The sequence below is a fragment of the Periplaneta americana genome, chromosome 2 (genome assembly GCF_040183065.1).
Source record: "Periplaneta americana isolate PAMFEO1 chromosome 2, P.americana_PAMFEO1_priV1, whole genome shotgun sequence".
Taxonomy (NCBI): domain Eukaryota; kingdom Metazoa; phylum Arthropoda; class Insecta; order Blattodea; family Blattidae; genus Periplaneta; species Periplaneta americana.
In genome coordinates, this window is record NC_091118.1 from 217410038 (window position 1) to 217431195 (window position 21158).

Consider the following 21158-nt stretch of genomic DNA (forward strand, 5'->3'; position numbering starts at 1 on the left):
ACAGTAGTTGATACAGCGTCGTTAAATAACCAAATAAAAACAACCATTTTAAATATTGGATTTAATGTAGGCTATTTAATGTGTTCACTTTCCTAATTTAAAAAAAGTTTATTATAGTGTGTGTATGTGTATAATTTGCACAAAGGTTTTCAAATGAAACTGATATTCTTTGTCTCATGGCAATAATTTGTAATGACAGAAAGATTGGATAAATAAATACGTAAATAACTAATTACATAAGTAAACAAACAAGCAAACAAACAAACAAATAAATAAAGATTTATAACATGCATAATTTTAATTTTCTTAAACGATGAAATCATTTTCAGTCAAAATCATTTTCAACAAAGAAGAATTAAAGATGCAAGAGAAGCGACATTTGCAATTCAAGATATAATATGCAATAAATTTTTTTGTCACAAAAGTTGAAAACAAACACCGCACTTCTGCAATGTCTGTACAGTGAAGTACTCACGTTGATCTGGGACGTGATGGTCATGAAGCGGGACAGCAGGGCGGAGTGGGGGAACTGCAAGCCCACCACCGAGGCTGGGGCCTGCAGGCCGCCATCACGAGGGAAGATGGCGTGACTCGCCATCACCACTGCGTCGTCCCTTATTCCTAACAAATGACAGTCATCACTATATAATTACTACTATAAATCAGAAAACTCGTGTTTCATGAAGGCTTCTTGCACACTAATGTATTATTACACTAGAACTATTATTTTCACCATTTCCTTCTCAAAAGTACTTATGTCAGTATGTTATTTTTACCTTGAAAACATTTCCCTACTACTATGAAAGGAAGATTTTTCTTCTTTTTAAGAATTATTGACATTTTGTGGAGTATTTACATAGATTAGGAAACAACTGCCAAGCAGTAGCAGTAGTGCAAGTCAATTGAGAATTGTTGTGTATTCAAAGACATAATACACTTTTGTTTTGGCAAATATTTAAAAAAAAATGCAGATTGAAGGTTTGAATTCAATTCTGTTTCTGTATTTTCATTTTCAAACATAAGCATCAGAGGAAAGTTCTATCCTTGCCTCATTATCTCTCAAAATAAGTAATATAGCATATTTTGCAATCATATTGCATAATAAATTCACTATTACTAAAAAGAGCACAAAATGTTTACTTCCAATAATTATTATGACATCACATAATTAATAACAAATTAAACATTTCCTAACACTTCTATTATTAAATTATTATTAACATGAAACACATTAAACAAATTAAATTGTTTATTTGTGATCTCACTATGTTCCATACATTCTTCAGTACATTTACAAAATGGAATGAACTCTTGCGGGAACAAGGCTTCAACTTCCTCCCCACAGTGACACAAGGAGGAATTATCATTCTCGAGTCGTTGCAACAATAAGATCTCATGTCTCTGAATTGAGGCGGGCAATAAAACATGTAATAGACGATGATGATTGGGATCTTGATAGAAAATTAAATGACTCAACTTTCGTGTTTTTGCTGTGCCTTTTTAGCAATGTGTTTTTGTTCACTGATATCTGTCCAATGTGCTTCAGGCAAAAGGAACATCTGACATAAAACTGTGCAATGATGAAGTTTAAAATGTATTACTGTATGTAATTTCAAAGAAATGATAAATGCAGCTAACAGTCCTTCATTGTTGTAAGCAAGCAAAACTGTTAAATGACAACAATGAGTATAAGACAAAAGATATCAGCAAACTGCGTAATCTCACATATGAAATTTTAGATTCATTGATAGTTCAGATGAAAAATAGATTGAACATTTTGAAGAAATAAGTTTTGTGGAACTGTTGAATGAAAAAAAGTTCAGTGACTATAAATTAAGTTTTCCTCACAAAGTTACAAAATTATTGTGAGTATAGGGCCTATCCATTTTTCGAAGACGAGCAACTGAAAAATGAATTAAGTATTATCTGTTGTGATTCTGATATTTGTCACCTCTTAACCTTCTGAAATTCATTCACCAGAATGACTTACAAGATATTTACGAACAAATGACGAAGCTTCTGCATTTAGTCTTGTGTTTTGCTTGCAGCAACTGCTTCAAGTGAACGTATTATGAGTGCTCTTAAACGGGTTAAAACATTTTTACGAAATTCTATGACCAATGAACGACTATCTATCGTGTTTATCTTTCTTGGCCATTGATAAGACACTACCCTCTGAGCTGTCAAAGGATCCTCAGTTCAAAGATAGAATTACTGATGTTTTTGCAGAGAAGAAATCCCGTCATATCGAATTAAAATACAAATGTATTTAGGCGAGTGCCAAGGACTGAGCATGCGCAGTAAGGTATAAGTGGAACCTGAAAAAATTCATTTTGTTTCTGGGTCTATGCATCACCATATTACTTCATGCTTTCTGAAACGCACACTTGGTCTCTTGGTTTCCAAATTATTCGGTCTCTTACCAGCGACGGCTATTGTATAGGAGCTTTGGAACAGCGATCTCCTTATGGAAACAATTTGAAATGCTTCCTTTATATGATTCAATTCATCTATGTCCACACTATTCACGATTCCTCATTGCAAAATTCTAGCATCTTTATTTACCATACTTACTTTTCACAACTTCACGAGACACCACTGTCAAAATATCTCGCCTCTCAAGTTGTGTGTGGCGTCCAGAAAGCAAGATTAATGCGTAAAATAAATACAAAGAAACATAATGAGGCGATGACCAAAACATGACGAATGAACGAGCTTCCTGCAGTTCAATTGCTGTAGCAGGCCAGGTTCAACACTGATCAAGGCGCACACATGGTCACCAATCCTTAGACAACATGGAGTCAGTTAGTAATGAAGATTAGATTACCTGCATCAAACGGCACCGAGATGACGTAAGACTCCGGATCCTTCTCGTGCTGCAGAACCGCACTCCTGTACCAAGGCTCGTCGATGGAGTTGGTGTGCAGGTCTCCGAAGTCCCTGCGACAAATGCAGCAGCAGCTGATTCACTTCTAATAGCAGTAACAAGAGAAAACGACCAAACTCTCCCCTCCACTCTTTGGAACTAAAGACGCGGCCAAACAACCAACACAAAAACAGCAAAGTTCCAACGAAACATCAAGTGATGCACAAGTCAGGCCTGGGTCGAGTTTTACCAGCAACAGGTCAACATATCTCTGATTCAGGACTGCTCTGTCATCGAACCGGTTGGCTTGAATTTGGTCACATGGTCAGTCACGTGGTTGGTTCATCAGTCAGCTCACGTGAGTCATGCCGATTTTTTTGTGGGATCATTATTAGATCTTAAAATACAATGACACCAGCACAGCACAACATCTCACTAGGCTTCAGACCACCTCGAGACTAGTCAGTCAGGTATTTTTATAATATCAACGCAGTAAAGAAGTTACTGTGAATCAGTGCTAACAAATTCGACAACGAATTCAGATGATAACGTAACATTGAGTAACATTTCGAAAATTTCCCTAAAATAGTTTCACTGTCTTTTGCAGGAAACAAGTAAATCTTAGAGTTCTAAGCGAATTTCTATAACGTTATTCAAGCTAAAACCTCACAAATTTACAGTGGTGCAAGAAATACACCAGGTTCCCCAGATCTAACCACTTGTGACTTTTATCTCTGAGAAATTGTAATAGATAGTGTACAAAAGTAGTCCACTTAACTGGATGAACTAGAAAACAATGTCCGAGAAAACAAAACTGCAGTGAGAGATGCATCACTTTTAAACAGATGGAACAACAAGGCAACAGCTTCCTTATCCTGATTGGTCTGTCTCTTTCACCCGCTCAATAGCTTTCATATCTTGAAACATCATTAAGCAAGCAAATAATTAACTTTGTCTTCATTATACACCTTGATTGCACACTTCTAACACTTCATATCACTTAAGAGTTTGTTTTACAAACAACTTTCTAGCGTTAAATTGAAACTAAATTGGTGAATTATGGTACCTTAATTGACTGGCTTATTTCCGTTCCTTCTGGTGATAGGTGCCTTTGTGTGCGGTAACATATCAATTCTCTTGTGCTATTGTACTTGATGGTGTGTACCTACAATATTTCTTCATCCTATCACCGAACACAACATAAACAAGCCACATTTCGAGCCAAGGTATACAGACTGCTCAACATACCAATGAACCAACAAGACTACAAAGAAGAAATACACAGCACAAGAGGATGGATACAACCACAATATAATAGACAGCATCATAAAAATAGACAAAAAATAATCACAAGAAACAAATACGACACAAAAAAATGCAGCACATTAACATATGAAAACAAAAACATATACAAGATCGCATCTTCATGCAGTAAGTTAAATTATATCACTGCATACAGAACATAAAAAACACTATAAAAACATCTCAACACACAAACAAACAAACGCAGCCTAATAGGGAGTACATGCAATAGTTGTAACGACTTCTACAGTGGACAAACTGGGAGATTATTTCAAATACGATACAAGGAATAATAGATCAAAGCCATAACGAAGTCACACAATACCTTCACATATCCAGAACATCAACCACAACTACTGCAACATACAAACAGATATGGCAATCCTACATATTAAACCAGAAATTAAATAAATTAGAATAGTATGAAATATACAGACATACAAAAACACACCCACAATACTGTATATCCTCAATATAAAATTAAATTTCAAAACACATACCCTATTTGACTCCGAACTACTCAACACAAACGCATCCACCACCAAAGCAACTCCAGAAGAAACCGAGGACTTCATTAGTTCTGAAGATAACTAACAGTGCAGTCAAAACCAGTCAACTAAGATAATTTAGCAACTTAGTTTCAATTTAACAGCAGAAAGTCATTTCTAAATTAACTTTTCCACGTGCAGGACTTACAAGCCACCTTCCTCTGACTCGGGGCGGTCCTGCACCCGGATCCACCTCGTCAGACCACTCTGGGTGGACACGAATTTCAGAGTCACATTGTACAGGCTCACCAACTCTTCTCTGAAAGAAAAGAAAGCCAGAACAATTCTTAGACATTCCATTGCGTGTATCTACTTCATCCAACCAATTTAAAGTCATATTTTAATAACCCTTTACGAACGAAGGGCACGATGAAGAACTGTTTGCTTACATTATAATGTTATTAGAAAATCGAATTTCTGACGAACAACTCCAGTTGCTGTACATACAAGTTCATTCCCTGATCACAGTGCTTCCATAATTTGTCAGTCACCAAGGTAATGTTAAGCGTTTTACATGTTCCGTAACAACTTAGACCTTTATCACGTTGTGAATGATGACATCACAACTCAAAGTTCATTTCTTGAACTATGGTTCAAAAGATGTGCTACTGAAATCATTCACTGGAGATCCAGAGAATGAACTTTTGTTTTTATTTTTATTTTACTGGGTTATTTTACGACGCTGTATCAACATCTCAGGTTATTTAGCGTCTGAATGAAATGAAGGTGATAATGCCGGTGAAATGAGTCCGGGGTCCAGCACCGAAAGTTACCCAGCATTTGCTCGTATTGGGTTGAGGGAAAACCCCGGAAAAAACCTCAACCAAGTAACTTGCCCCGACCGGGATTCGAACCTGGGCCACCTGCTTTCTTGGCCAGATGCGCTGACCATTACTCCACAGGTGTGGACTCCAGAGAATGAACTTTTGTTTCCTGGATTACACAATAGGCAGGCATTCTCTAAATCCCAAAATTAAGACATTTCACTTAATTCATAAATCGTACTAATTAAGCAGATACCCTACATGTGATACATGGCTATGCTGCATGTATATTGACATTCTCTTTTGTGGGCAGGAATGAAGCAAATGCCATTGTGCTGTTGTCTTTTTGCAATAGTATCCCTTTATAAACAATGTTTTTTGTATTTTGAATTTTGCATACACTACTTTTAACACTTGAATATGTATGTATGTATGTATGTATTTATTCACACTGCAATGGGTATATACCCGGTGGCAGTGGTAACTAATTACACTCAATAATGACAATAATAAAATTATTAATTAAAAATACAATTAATGATAATACTAATAATTAATACTAATAATAATAATAATAATAATAATAATAATAATAACAACAACAGAGAATATACTAAATTAAATGAAACGATCACTTAAAATAACATTTGAAATATTCTAATTTGTATCTTAAAACTAAGATCGAACTAAAACCCACGAGTATATGTTCATATCTGCACAAGCACCTTTCAACATTATACTCATTTCGCTGTCAACTCACTCACTGCACTGGAACTACGACACATTTCACTGATTCTATCCTGATTTCACTAACACTTCAAAAACATTTCACTGTTCAAATACTTTGCACTGCCACTATAACCTATAAAGCTTCACTGACAGGAACACGTTTCACTTACACAGCACACTTCATTAACACGACATACTTCTTCACTGATACAACACACTTCACTGACACAACATTATTCTTCACTGATACAACACTTCAATAACAAAATATCATTTACACCCTTTAAGTACTGTGTATAATTACCGTCTATTAGTAAGGTCCTTAAGCCTATTTTTAAATGCATTTTTGGTTGTTGGTAAAGCCTTTAGTAAGTCTGCAGGTAAAGCATTCCAGTCCCTGATAGTACGATTGAGAAAAGAAAACTTTCCAGTGTCCGTCCTCTGCCTTCTTTCCCTCAATTTATATGAGTGGTCGTTCCTTGAAGAGTAATTTGGCGGCTGCAACCTATTTTTTATTTCTCTCCAGGCAGGCTCACCTCTGTATGTTTTGAACAGTGCGCATAATCGAATTCGCGTTCTCCTGTCCGTGAGTGTGTCCCATTTTAATAGTGAATTTTTCCGACAACACTTAAGAGCCCGTTTTTGAATCTTTTCCAGTGTCTTAATATGTTCTAATCTGTAAGGATCCCAACATGCTGCACCATATTCCATTACTGGACGTACTAGTGATTTATACGCAATCTCTTTGGATTTATCAGAACCTTTTCTTAGCACCCTCATCACAAAGTGTAACGCTCTCCATGTTTTTCCCGCTGTATGTGTAACGTGTTCCCCCCAACCGAGATCGCTGCTAAATGTTATTCCGAGGTATTTACATTTGTTAACTTCCGGAATGGTTTCACCCCCTAACGTATACAATGAGACTATTTTATTTCTTTTCCTTGTAAAGCTGATGGCTTTGCTCTTTAGAGAATTTATTTTCATTTTGTTGGCTATTGCCCAATCATTTATTCTATTGAGGTCATTCTGGAGAAGAGTAGTATCTTCATGACTTTTTATTTCCCTGTATAACATACAATCATCCGCGAATAAGCGAACCCTAGACAAGATATTAACTGGCAGATCATTTACAAAAGCCAAGAATAGAAGAGGCCCCAAGACACTCCCCTGCGGGACCCCGGAAGTAATTTCAATTGGGTTCGATAATTCCTCCCCTACCCGTACTCTCTGAGTGCGACAAGTTAAAAATTCCTTGATCCACTGGAGCACTCTGAAGTCAATCCCCGTTGATTGTAGTTTAACCAACAATATATTGTGTGGGACTACATCGAATGCGCGTGAAAAGTCAATAATCACTGCATCTACTTGGCTATTGGAATCTATTCCGTCTTCTAAATCCTGACATACCGTTACTAATTGACTCTCACATGAATAGCCCCCCCGAAATCCATGCTGACAGTTATGTAACCAATTTGAGTCATCCCAATGCTGTCTTAGATAAGCTGAAATCAAGTGTTCCATCTGTTTGCAAACCACAGAGGTGAGGCTGACCGGTCTGTAATTTTTTGTATCTGAGCGAGACCCTGACTTATAAATTGGCACCACTATTGCATCTTTCCAATCTCGCGGGACAGTACCATTGTTAATTGATATTTCAAATATACGCACTAGATAGGGAATCATGGCTTCCCCTCCCAATTTTAGTACGTCTCCGGCGATACCATCAGGTCCTACTGATTTATGAGTTTTCAATTTAGAGATCCTTCTCCTTATGTCCCTAGGCTTGATAGAAAACTGACCCGTATTTTCCACAGAAGCTAAGTGTGGTACTATTGTCATACAGGAATACAACTGATTAACTAGCGGACTTACTCGTGTTAATTATGTAAGATTTGTGCGGCTTACAGCTGTTTCAGTGCTTCACGCACCATCCTCAGAGCCTACTAGATCACGGCGTCATCTCGAACTTCTCTGTCTGTTATGTGGGTGTGTTTGATTGTTGAAAGGTGTTGAAGAGTGGAGTCAAATAGTGTGTGTGTGTGTGTGTGTGTGTGTGTGTGTGTGTGTGTGTGTGTACTGAAATTGATCTGTGATCAAATTCTCAACACACAGATCAATTTCAGTACACACACATTATTTGACTCCACCCTTCAACACCTTTCAACAATCAAACACACCCACATAACAGGAGTAGGCTCTAAGGATGGTGCGTGAAGCACTGAAACAGCTGTAAGCCGCACAAATCTTACATAATTAACACGAATAAGTCCACTAGTTAATCAATTACATTTTCACTGTCTTGGTCTTGCTTGTACATCATGCTACATGCAGTAAACACTGACTAAAGAAGGCGGATCTCCATTTTCTTCAAAGAAAGTCCTTGGGAATGCTAGCCTCAATGAGAACTGCAATCTTTCCGTGGAGAAAGGCACAGTAACTTGCGGACTTACTCCAGCTCAGTTCTGGGTGTGAGGGCTGCATCCTTGAAGAATGGCTCGGTCACTCTGGCGTCGAATGTGAACAGCTGCACAAGTTCCCGGTCACCTGGCAAGGAAATACAAAAAACAATAATAATGTTTACTGTGTTTCTCTCACAATTAAGGGGCACATACACCTTCCGAGGAAGAAAGAACTTCTCTTCATAGTATGGTGAATTTTTTCTTTTTACTACCTAATACTTTTCGATTTATTACCTCAAATGTGAGACTGTCTCAGTTGACTTGGCCATTTACATAATATTAACAAAACTTCTCATTTTCTGTAACCACAGCATCCAAACTCTGAACAGTGTTACTTCAACTAGCTATACTTGATCTGGATTAGAGTGTAAATAATTTAATTCTGTGAGTTTAAGCCTAGACAATTACTCTTTTCACTTCATACCAGAAACTTCGTTATGTAAGTTATTCGGTGTCTTCGAAGGAAAAAATACATAGTGGGCTATATTATAATTAATGTCAGTTGTTCAGCAAGAACAGTTTATTAATTTATGTCTTTATTGAAATAATGCTGCAAGGTTATATCAGATATTTACGCAAACATGTCATCTTCGTCAAGTTAAATTAACATTTCCCTTTATACTGGATGTAGTACGTAAATATATATATATATATATATATATATATATATATATATATATTACTCTCTCTGAATCTCTCAATTCTCAGTCTATATAAATGCTTCGTGAGGCATTCATATCTATCACATGTCTAAATATTGTAACAGCTGATCTGAAACAATTAATTATTGATCTAAATTCAATAACAATATTTTACATTTTTTACATTTTCGTAAATTTCAGTTTAAAAATATTTCTGAAATGTTTAATTTATCAGAAACTTTACTAAGTTATTATTGTATTTTACTTCCCTGTTTATCTGTGTTTCTGGAATATCATTTCACATAGTTCACACACACTGCAAAGCTAATCTCTTAATCTCCTGCTGAAACTTTGCATCTGTTTAATCATACTGCGTATTTATGTGATTGCAGTTATTCCTGTATGACTGCCTTCATATTATTAAATTTAAGCAGCCTACACAATGATGTGTACCGGTATTTACAGCTTCAATTTATCCATCAATTTGATGATATAAAACAAAATACCTACCGGTACAAATATAAACAACACAATAAACATTACGGACTTCCACTAGCCTGTCTTTCATTTAGATTTGCAATTGTTTAAGTTTGTTCCTTTACTTATTTAGGAACATAATTACTTTCAACTGATGTTTTATTAATAAAGTAAAATATTGTAGGTAGCCTATACTAAATGCAGAAGTAATAAAATTAATCAATAAAAGAAAATTTACTCTGATTTTCACATATTATTTTTATTACATTATTTACATTGTTATGATTCGGTGTAACGAAAATTACTAAAATGAATTATTGGTAATTTCGTTACACAGACAGCTCATAACAACACTAATTTCATATATTTTAATCAGTCATAATATGAAATCATTATACTGGTACCAGTCAATAGTTTGTTGAAACATATTGTAGGTCAACAAAACCCATATGACGCAGGCAGATAAAAGGAATCATGAATAAACCTAATTGCAGCATCACAGATTGACCAGCAATTGAAGCGGATAATACGCCATTTTAATGATTTTACATATATTTCAGAATTACAGCTGACTTATATAATATCTGTACTGGTACTTACAATAATATTCGTCTTCACCCACTAATCGTCTGTTGCAGTTAACGGCTGAAACAGAAAATGCACATTTCATACAGCAATGACTGCATAAAATAAGAAATGCAGCTTAAACGAAAGTGAAAGAACAAACAGCATTCCACAACTTACGCTCACTTGCTTGTAAACTAATGACAATAAAAATACTGGAGCTTAATGAAAGGTTGATTTTGCAATGTGTTACTGACTGCCTTGCTAAGAAAGGAAGTAAAATCTTGCAAACCCATGTCAAGTTTATCATTTTCAACAGTTAAAAGATTGATCAACTCAAACTATCAAGATATAATATCACACCATTTTCACAAAATTTCAAATAAAGATGAGAGAGTCTCAATGCAACAAAATATTATAATTCCTGAGTATCCAAGGAAAAGTGCAGTTGCATCCTTTGGATTACTCACAGAGTATGACTGTTCGTCATAACACTTGAACAAAATTAGAATTATTTCTTCACCACTTTGTCCATTGTGCAGTCTTCAGGACGAAATGGATCAGAAACATCTTGAGCGATGTCCAGCCCTTTGCTCTAAGCCCTCTCTGTGTGAGATATTGGAGAGCAAGAGAGAGAATGGCTTATTGCCAAGAACTCAGCATTAGTTAATAACAACATTGTCTACAATAGGCATATAGTGATATAAGGAAATTTCAAATTCCACTTGACTAGGTTTTGTAAGTCAATTTTTTTATTTATTTTGAGACGGAAAATATTGAAAAGGGTGGCAGCAGTGGTGGTTATGACAATGATTGCGCCACGCTTGCTCTGCACCACACCGTATCTGAATTAGAATCTGCTTGATCACATTTCCTCATTATTCATATCTGCAGCCATTTGGAAACTAAGCAACTGCTCGTCTACCTCACGCAAGCAAAGGTGTCGAGATCGCACCCAAGACTCTTTGAGGGCGTCACACAGGCAATGGTTGTTAAGCAGAGAAAAATAAACCAGTAAATGAGTAGGTACATACTCTCTGTGCCATTTTCCACGAAGAACACCAGCGAGTCCTGCATGAGGGCCAGCTCGTCGATGTCTTCTTCTCGCTCGTAGCGCTCTGCCCACACCCAGTCGGGGCGCCTCATCTTGTCCAGAAAGTGAGACAGCTCCTCCTCGGGAGAGTCGAAGGTGCGAGTCTGATGGTGGTACTTGCAGTACGTCCTACAAGCCATGTTTGAAGGATTGAAATGTAGCCAATTATACACAGTTACTTCAATTCATCTCATGTCTAAGAGAGAAATAATCTAATTTCGAAACCAAGTGGCCTTCAATAGACAGGATCACCAATAGTGATAACCTCAAAATGGATAACAGGTCAAAGGATCTTCCTAGTAATACATTCCATTAGGTGTTGTTAACGCTATTCTTAAGGCAACGAGCTTGTTCTTTAATTTCTACAATTTCCATCATAGCTTTTTAAAAATTTTACATCAGTTAGATATTGTTTAAAAAAATACATGTGCACAATTTGTATCAAATTTTTATGTTGAAAAATATGCTCAGAAAAAAAAATTGCATTTCAAAATAATTTCTATTTTTAGTAAACATTTATCTGGGTCTCACATGAAGATAGGCCTAATCAATTCCTAAAAGTTTAATATGAAACTAAGACTTCCTATAATGAAATGGTGCATTGGTTCATTCCTGGTTAATTTACTTCATTAGTAAAAAAAAAAAAAAATAGGCCTAATACATCACATATTCATTATATATGAGGTCTCGCCTACCTCATTGAATATTACACGACTACTATGAAGTAGCCAATGTATATTATCACCATTTAATTCGAGAAAAATTTGTTCCGGCATGTATGACTTACATTGTCTAAAGTGCAGGTAGTAAGGCCGTAAAAACATTAAGAGAGAAGTTCGGCCGGTACCGTGGATCGTGTCCTGGCATAGCTCAGTTGGCAAGAGCGCTCAGCGCGTAGAGCTGAGAGGTCCCGGGTTCGATTCCCGGTGCCGGAACGAATTTTTCTCTAATTAAATGGTGATAATAGGCCTAATAATTTGAAAATGTATTTTATTCTATTTATTTTTTCTTTAAAAAATCACAGCTCTTTTAATAATAATCGTATATGTAAATGAATGCAGCATTTCATACACAGATCTGTTGTGAATAGGCCGATGTATGCAAAGTTTCATTACTCTTGGTGTAGCCATTCAGGAGATATTTTATTTCTGGCAAGTTAAAACGTAAAAACTCTGATTTTTGGTAAATTCACTTTAATCCTGCTTTAGTCATGTGCGGAATTCTGTTCCGTATTAAACTATTTCCATTAATATTTCCGTTGTCTTCAACCGTAATATTTTGATTTCTTGTTTTTTTTTTATTTTAGTAAGCTTAAGTTATTTTACGACGCTTTATCAATATCTCAGGTTATTTAGCGTCTGAATGAGATGAAGGTGATAATGCCAGTGAAATGAGTCCAGGGTCCAACACCGAAAGTTACCCAGCATTGATTTCTTGTCTAGCTACTTTTTATCGTTCACTTTTACGCTACAATACAAATTTTCATTCTGTTCCCAAGTGTTAAGGAGCACTGGATATTTTGTTTCAAAAGTGTAATTTGTGGAGAAGAATTCCACGCGCGACTAAATAAAGTTGCCCATTTCGTTGGCGTAATTTCGACATGCATCGAGATTTTTAAATGTCACATACAATACAATCCGTTTTATATCATTGTTGCATTTCGCGAACAATAATAGTTAGCATATATGGGTCTACTGAATGTTTTATAAATTTGATGTATATATGTATGTATATAAATATACAAACATAGCCTATATTTATGTATATGCAATAATAACTCTAAATGGATTATCTATATATCCTGGCATTTTTTCATTCACAACCCTGCATACCTGAATCCTTTTATTTCACAACAATACAGCGTCAGTCTTGTCCCAACTGTAAGCCTGAAAGATGTTCTCAGTGGTTTATCTGTACATTGTTTGGTGTGAAATAAACTTTCAGGCATAAGATTTTTATAAGAGTTTATAACACTTATTTATATAGATTTCTGTCTAACATCTCGAAGATGGATGATTATGAAAGAGAGGAGCAATAATTTACAACTTCTTGTTGGAGATTATGAAGAGGGCCAATGAAGCATTATAGAAGATGAAGTCGATTTTAGTGACCATAACTCTGGCAGTGGGGAATCAGCTGATGAATACGACAATTTACCGCAGCTGGATCAGATAACCTACAACAGCACAGGTACATGTCTGCTAGCAAAGGATGGTACACACATGCTCCACGTCAAAATATTTTGAATCATTTACCGGAGTAAAGGGACATGCAGCAGGAGCCAAGACACCGATTGATTGTTGGGGTTTTGACCGGTATGTTGGAGAGAATTACTGAATTTACTAACCAGTGGGTTGATGCTTTTAGTAGAGAAAGGGATGTCCAAAGAACAAATATTACAGAAGTAAAGGTCTTGCTGCGACTTTTATATCTTGCGGACTCGTTTTGATAAGACAAACAGAGACGAGGAAAAACGTCGACAAGTTGGCACGTCTTCAGGAGATTTTTTAAGAATTCAACTAACTCACGTTGTAAAGACTGCTACCCTGTTGGCGGGTGTACTGCCACTGATGAGGTGCTCGAGCTCTTTCGAGGACGCTGCAGTTTCCGGGTCTACATGAAGACGAAGTATGACATAAAGATATTTTGCCTTGTGTGGTGCCAGGATTTTTTATGTCGTCAACATCGAAGTATATGCAGGACAGCAACCGGATGAACCATTTCAAAAAGATAATTGAGATTAGTAGAATCTACTCGTATATCGCCAACTGGTTCAATTCCATACCACTGGCTGACGAAATACAGAGACATCACAGACTATCTCTAATGGCCACTCTGAGGAAGAATAAGAGAGAAATACCCACTATATTTAGCGAAGGAAAACGATGCAGTTGTCTCTCTGGTTTCGGTGAAAATATGACTCTCCTTTAAAGTACCGAAAAACTGGCTAGTGAATCTGATCTCTTGCATGCATTTTTGTCATGAAATTGATTAATCTACTTGAGAAGCAAGAAAACCTGAAACGACATCATTCTACATCACTAACGGAGCCATAGACACGATGGATGAAATGAAAGAGACATATTCTGTAGGCAGAAAAATTAACAGATGGCCACCATTACCTCTCCTGTTTGCTATGATGAATATCGTTGGTGTGAACAGTTATATAATTTTCCATGAACATCACTCAAAACAACATGAATAGGAGAGACTAATATTTCAGCCAATAATAAAAAATATAATCATGTTACATCACATATTCATTTGTATGAGCTCTCGCCCACCTCATTGAATATTACACGGCTACTATGAAGTAGCCAATATGTATTATTACTATATAAGACGAGAAAAATTCGTACCGGAACCGGGAATCGAACCCAGGACCTCTCAGCTCTGTGCGCTGAGCGCTCTTTCCAACTGAGCTATGCCGGGACAAAGCCATTTAAATATGCACTCCTGCATATATGACTTGTATCGTCTCAAATGCAGGTAGTCAGGCCGTAAAAGCATTATGAGAGGGGTTTGGCCGGCACCGTGGATCGTGTCCCAGCATAGCTCAGTTGGAAAGAGTGCTCAGCGCACAGAGCTGAGAGGTCCTGGGTTCGATTCCCGGTGCCGGTACGAATTTTTCTCGTATTAAATAGTAATAATAATCATGTTACTTTAATTATTACGGCAATTTTGTCTGATTATTATTGTGCGGAACAAAATTCCACATACAACTAACGTAGGGTTAAAGTTTATAATATGCATTCTGAATATAGCAACCACTTACATTGGATAAACTGAATTCCTAACTTCTAGAATAAATATATCTTCATTACAGTATTCCTAAAAAAACCTAGATTTTTTGGTAGGCTATCATATTAAAAAATGAAGAAAATGACCAAAATTGACCAAAACTTAGTAACGTGGGCCCTTAACTCCATATTTTAGTAATTCAGAGATAGTCGAGACTCACGTTCTTGGTTCATCAAACAATTCTCCACTCTAGTTCAGATGATGTCATAGCTCCTATGATAGTTCAACATCAGTTTCCTCCAATAGAAATATATAAAAAAAAATGGAAACTCTAGATAGTTATAATTTTGTCTCCTCACCATTCTGGATGTATTTTCCAGCCACTGCCCTTCAAATAGTTGATAATGGGTATCTTCTTATGCCTGCTCTTCTGCACCTCGTCTCCAGCTCTGATGTGTTGCATGCCGTACTTGGCGGGGAGCGACAGACCCATGGTGAACGGCGTCCCCTTCAGTGGAGCGTAGTAGTAGTTCTTCTCCTCCACAGCCACTCTTCGCTGCAACAGAGCGACCACGCAGCAGCAAAGCATGTCAATACCTCCATTATTAACCACAGAGATCAGCAACAGCAATGTTAAACAGGATAAAAACACACAGTGATGCATTTGAGATGTCAGGAAAGTAAAACCTTATATACAAGAAACTATATCATCATCATCATCATCATCATCATCATCATCATCATCATCATCATCATCATCATCATTCAAACATGTGCTAGAACCAAAGGCCTGTTACAGACTCAATCCATCTTTTAGCTGGTATTCAACTGAACTTTTTCCATGGGGTCTGTAGCAGAGGGATTCTTTGGTTGTCCAGTTTTCTCTTTATTTTCCTTTGTATTCAATTACAAGTTCGAACTGAAACTCTTTTAACACGTCTTCATTCCTGTTGCGATCCTATCCTCTGTATACAACGAAGAACACCAAGATTGAAATTTATAAATCGACAGTTCCAAACACAACAGACGCATCTGAAAGCTGGCAATTATATCACAATATTATTATCTGAAATTAATATCAACAAAAATGGATTTCATGAGACCATCGACGAGATATTCGAGATTGTGTACAATCAGAAAAGAGATAATTAGACAAGAAATAGATGTTCAAAATTCTTTATTAGATTTTATAAAATTAGAATGTTATGGACACATATGCAAGAATACAGGATACCAGAAAGTGTTTTAGACTGGATATCTAAAAGAAAGAGTATAAGGGGAAGAATTGTAACAACTTGAAAAGATAACGTTGGTGGAAATTTTCACTGAAGCATTTGAATCGCTGAGTCACTAAAAAAAATAAAATAGAAATAATTGATTAAAAATAATTTATTAAATGGCGATCTTACTCGTGTTAATTGTGTAAGCATGTGCGGCTTACAGATGTTTCGGTGTTTCTTCACACCATCCTCAGAGCCTACTAGATCTCTGCATCATCTCGACCTTCGCTGCCTGTTGTGTGGGTGCGTTCGATTGTTGAAAAGTTGAAATTTGGTGTCAAATAGCGAATTAATGAAAACTCTTTCCTTCTACGAAAACATCATAAAATGAAGACCAGAAAAACTGATCTGATTTACAAACAATGAGGTGAGTTCTAATCCTAATTGTAGTAATTAAAATGTATGCATTGTTGTTACCAGTAGTGTTATGAAAGAATGCTCGGTAATTTAACAATAGATTGCAGTTTGGAGTGAAATTTGCTCATTTTGAGAAAGAAAATCCCTTTTCTTGGAGAGTCACTCCTACACTTACTCCAGAGGCACCAATGGATAACGTACAAACGGCTATGAAGATATTAAATCTAGGAGAGGACCAGTGATACAATACACAAGAATGGAAAAGGCTATTGGTGCCGGTAGACGATGTGTTACACATTAAGAAACAGTACATAGACACTCACACATTATATAAACAGGAAAACTTATAGAGGAATATGTAAACTGCTACTGGTGACATTTCCTAAGAACTGCCACTATTTCTTTTTGTCTGAAGACTCATTGTTTAGAACTATTGCGTAATGAGACTCCACAAACTGAAGGCCTGATGGTCATTATATTAACATCTCACCAATATGGGTAGACTTTTTAAGCACTTTTGTATCACAACAGAATTGCTGAAAATGTTTCAGGCCATTCTTTCAACTCTAACAAGCAATGCTTTGCTTATTTTATCTTCTGTTATTTTTTATCCCATGATTACACAAAGTATACTCACGATGTCATCGTAATGAAACTTCATTTTAAGGTTCAGCATCTTCCCCTCAGAATGGTTCACCATGGCATTCCTCAGCTGAAAAGGAATAATTTTATTGAAGTTTCTTGTTAGATTAACAAAGTAGCATTTAAAAGGTTGAAAACCCTTATATATATATATATATATATATATATATATATATATATATATATATATATATATATATATATATATATATATATCAACAAAGGGGAACACAGTAGGTAGAATTTAAAAACAAGAGGGATTTGATTCGGCATTGGGACTTCAATCCAGTGTGGCTTAGTGGATAACCGTTAGCATGTAAAGCTGGAAACATGGGTTCGAGTCCTGATGCCAAAGAAAATTTTTCTCCATTCTACCGATTATTCATCATTCGATATTTAATTTTTCAATGTGTTCCATTATTGCTGTTGTTGTTGTTGTTATTATTATTATTATTATTATTATTATTATTATTATTATTATTATTATTATTATTACTATTATTACTACTACTCTTATTATTATTATTATTATTATTATTATTATTACTACTACTATTATTATTATTATTATTATTATTATTATTATTATTATTTTTATTATTATTATTATTATTATTATTATTATTATTATTATTATTATTATTATTATTATTACTACTGTCATGTATGTGCGTGTGTGTCGTCCAATGCGTAGACATCTGGCAACGAAGCCATTAGTCTCCTTGCACTCCAATATTTTTGCAGCAAGGTAGCATAGGTACTGTATCTTCTTTCTCTACAGTTGCACACTAACACCACAGTCTAGTATATACAGTCACGACGCTCAATACGTAATAAATATGCATCCATAAATAGTTGCTCACCACTAGGATCGCTAATATCGCCTCATTACAGACAATGCGAAATAGTACCAGCACAGTCTATTGTTCATAGCACCCTCACAATTCAACCTTCATGACTGTATATACTAGACTGTGCTAACACTGTCAGACAATCATCTGCATCATGTTCCTCTGTATCTGTCTCTGTTAGGCCTATATATTCTATCGAGAATTGGTAAAAATGTTTTTTTAGTCGGTTATTTAACGACGCTGTATCAACTACGAGGTTATTTAGCGTCGAAGAGATTGGTGATAGCAAGATGGTATTTGGCGAGATAAGGCCGAGGATTCGCCATAGATTACCTGGAATTCACCTTACGGTTGGGGAAAACCTCGGAAAAAACCCAACCAGGTAATCAGCCCAAGCGGGGATCGAACCCGCACCCGAGCGCAACTTCAGACCGGCAGGCAAGTGCCTTAACCGGCTGAGCCACGCTGGTGGCTGGTACAAATGTATTAAGCTAACTTACCACTTTGCGACGTCTCAGTACTGCATGTCTGATTTGTTGCACCTAAACACTTGGCATCAGAATACTCCAATAGCTACCATATGCATCTTTCAAAAACATTTTAGCACTTATTTCTTGCAAATTAATAAATAAAATTCGCGAAGTTTTGTGTAGACAAGTACCTTACCTGAACATAAATAACGTAATTATTTATAGTTATTGTATTTACCAAACTGATCTCCCTTGTTGGCACGCACTGACCTCAATGATCTCAGGACTCAGCTCTCGTGGCCCTCGCGTGTCGTCCAGGAGCTCCACCTCAGTTAAGTCCACGCTGTTGTAGTTCTCCTTCAGCACACCTCGGAACTGCCACAGACAGACAATGTGACAGAATATTAGTAATAATTACAAGTAAACAAATTCCAGATTTCTGTGGAGTGCACGTTATAGGTTTTGACTGTTTTAGAAACCGTGTGATCAAGTTCTCGCGCTGGTTAGCTTCTGGGGAACATAGCAACTTCTAAGGGATATTTGTCGTAGGTACTTGGCCGTCAGAAATTGTAGCTCTTCTGAACGAAACGTGCGAGCAAGAAAAAACAGTCAAGGTGATCAGGGAGGACTACAGAAACTGAGTAGCTGGAGAAGTCGTTATTAGGTGATGGAGGTGGAACGACTTGGAGCAGTACCCTGAAACTTAAAACGTTCGAAACAAAATTCAGTCCTTCAAGCACTAAAGAAGTGGTTCATGTCTTCTGACAAATCAGGTACTGTACCTATGCATGTTTAAATATCGTAGAAAATAACTTCACTGTTTTCAACTGATGCGGTTCGAATTTCCATTTGCTTTGGATTACTTCTTGGGGATTTCCCTCAATCCACGTATGTAAATATCGGTATTGGTAGGTAATGTAATGTGTTCTTTATATTGCAGGCGAATGTTCAAGAATGTGGAATGGTTTATTAGGATCATCATCGTTGTTCAATGTTCCTGCTGCGAAGCAGAACGATGTTGCAGTGCTCATCACGGGCGTATTTTGCGGACTACCGAGGCTACCGGCGGTAGCCCAAGGAAATTACAAAAGAAAAAGTTTATAATATAACATAATGTAATAATTTTATATTACCGTATTAGTTTTACCACAGTAGTTAAAATTAAAGTAATTGTTGGATTTATATGCGCTCTCTGCTCTCGAAAAGAAACAAGTTGTCAAGGCGGCATCACTGGAGAAACCGCTGCTACAAGGGGTAGCCTGTGACTGTTACGCTAACGCTGTCCTGTCGCACAACTGTCCGTCCCCCGCTCCCCTCTGTTTCCATCGTGCAGTGTACTAGTGTAGGCCGGGTGAGTTGCCGCTCTCATGATCGGTTTCTTCACAGGCGCAAAGCAACATTACGCTTAGTACGCTAGCTCATCAATGTGATTGTGTTCTTGCAGTGCAGTATTTTAAATTTGTGATTTGTTCAAGTGTCTAAGAGTTATATTAATTGTGAATTATTAAGTTTTTAATTTCCCAATTAAGTGATATTGTGAAAAATATGGCAGAACAAATTTCTGGAGAGGTTTGTGTTGAAAATGACTGTGTAATAGAAGGTTTATTAAAAGTGCCTTTTAACCGTCGTACATACAACGAGAAAGTTGAAATTGTGAAAATGGAAAGACCAACTCCTGAGTTAAATTTGTCCATGGGCGTAAAAGAAAAACAGCAAGAGTACACACGCCATTTCACTTCAACATCATATGGTAAGTAGAATTGGTTGTGTGGCAGTTCTAAACTGTCTAAACTATTTTGCTGGCCATGTTTGTTATTTAGCCGCGAAACTAATGTGTGGTCAAAAGAGGGGTTTTCTAATATGAACTCCCTTCGAACGGCAGTCCTAAAACATGACAAATCAAAAGCTCATATTTATAGTAGCATGAACTTTGCAAACTTTGGGAAGACAAGAATTGATTTACAGCTAGATAAGCAAAAAGCTCTACACATCAACCAACACAATGCTCTTGTGAAAAAAAATCGGGAGATTTTACTGCGTCTTATTAACGCAGTCTGCTTTCTAGGAAAACAAGAATTGGCTTTTCGGGGTCATAATGAGAGTGTGGAATCAGACAATAGAGGAAATTATATTGAATATTTAAGTTCCTTAAGTGAATTTGACCATTTACTGGCCAATCATCTTGAGAGTTCAACAGTATTTCGTGGTACTTCTCCCGCAATTCAGAATGACTTAATATTTGCTATAAGTGGGGTTATGATAAAGAACATAAAATCTGAAATAGAAGAAGCACCTTTTGTGGCCATTGTTGTTGATGAAACAAGTGACTGCTCTAATCAGAGTCAACTGTCCACTGTTTTAAGATACGTCGACA

General features: G+C 36.5%; 1 protein-coding gene across 4 annotated transcripts in view; it reads right to left on the minus strand.

The window, feature by feature from the left end:
• The window catches only part of LOC138695131 (voltage-dependent calcium channel subunit alpha-2/delta-3-like), a 91337-nt gene that overhangs the window by 15324 nt on the left and 54855 nt on the right, over positions 1-21158 (minus strand). For all 4 annotated transcript variants that reach the window (XM_069819552.1, XM_069819551.1, XM_069819550.1 and 1 more), the window contains 9 exons: positions 19055-19159; positions 17459-17533; positions 15544-15740; positions 11385-11572; positions 10387-10431; positions 8660-8753; positions 4865-4975; positions 2828-2940; positions 476-621 (listed from right to left, as the gene is read on the minus strand). In XM_069819552.1, the coding sequence (XP_069675653.1) occupies positions 476-621; positions 2828-2940; positions 4865-4975; positions 8660-8753; positions 10387-10431; positions 11385-11572; positions 15544-15740; positions 17459-17533; positions 19055-19159 (1074 nt within the window). The remainder of the gene's footprint in view (positions 1-475; positions 622-2827; positions 2941-4864; positions 4976-8659; positions 8754-10386; positions 10432-11384; positions 11573-15543; positions 15741-17458; positions 17534-19054; positions 19160-21158) is intronic.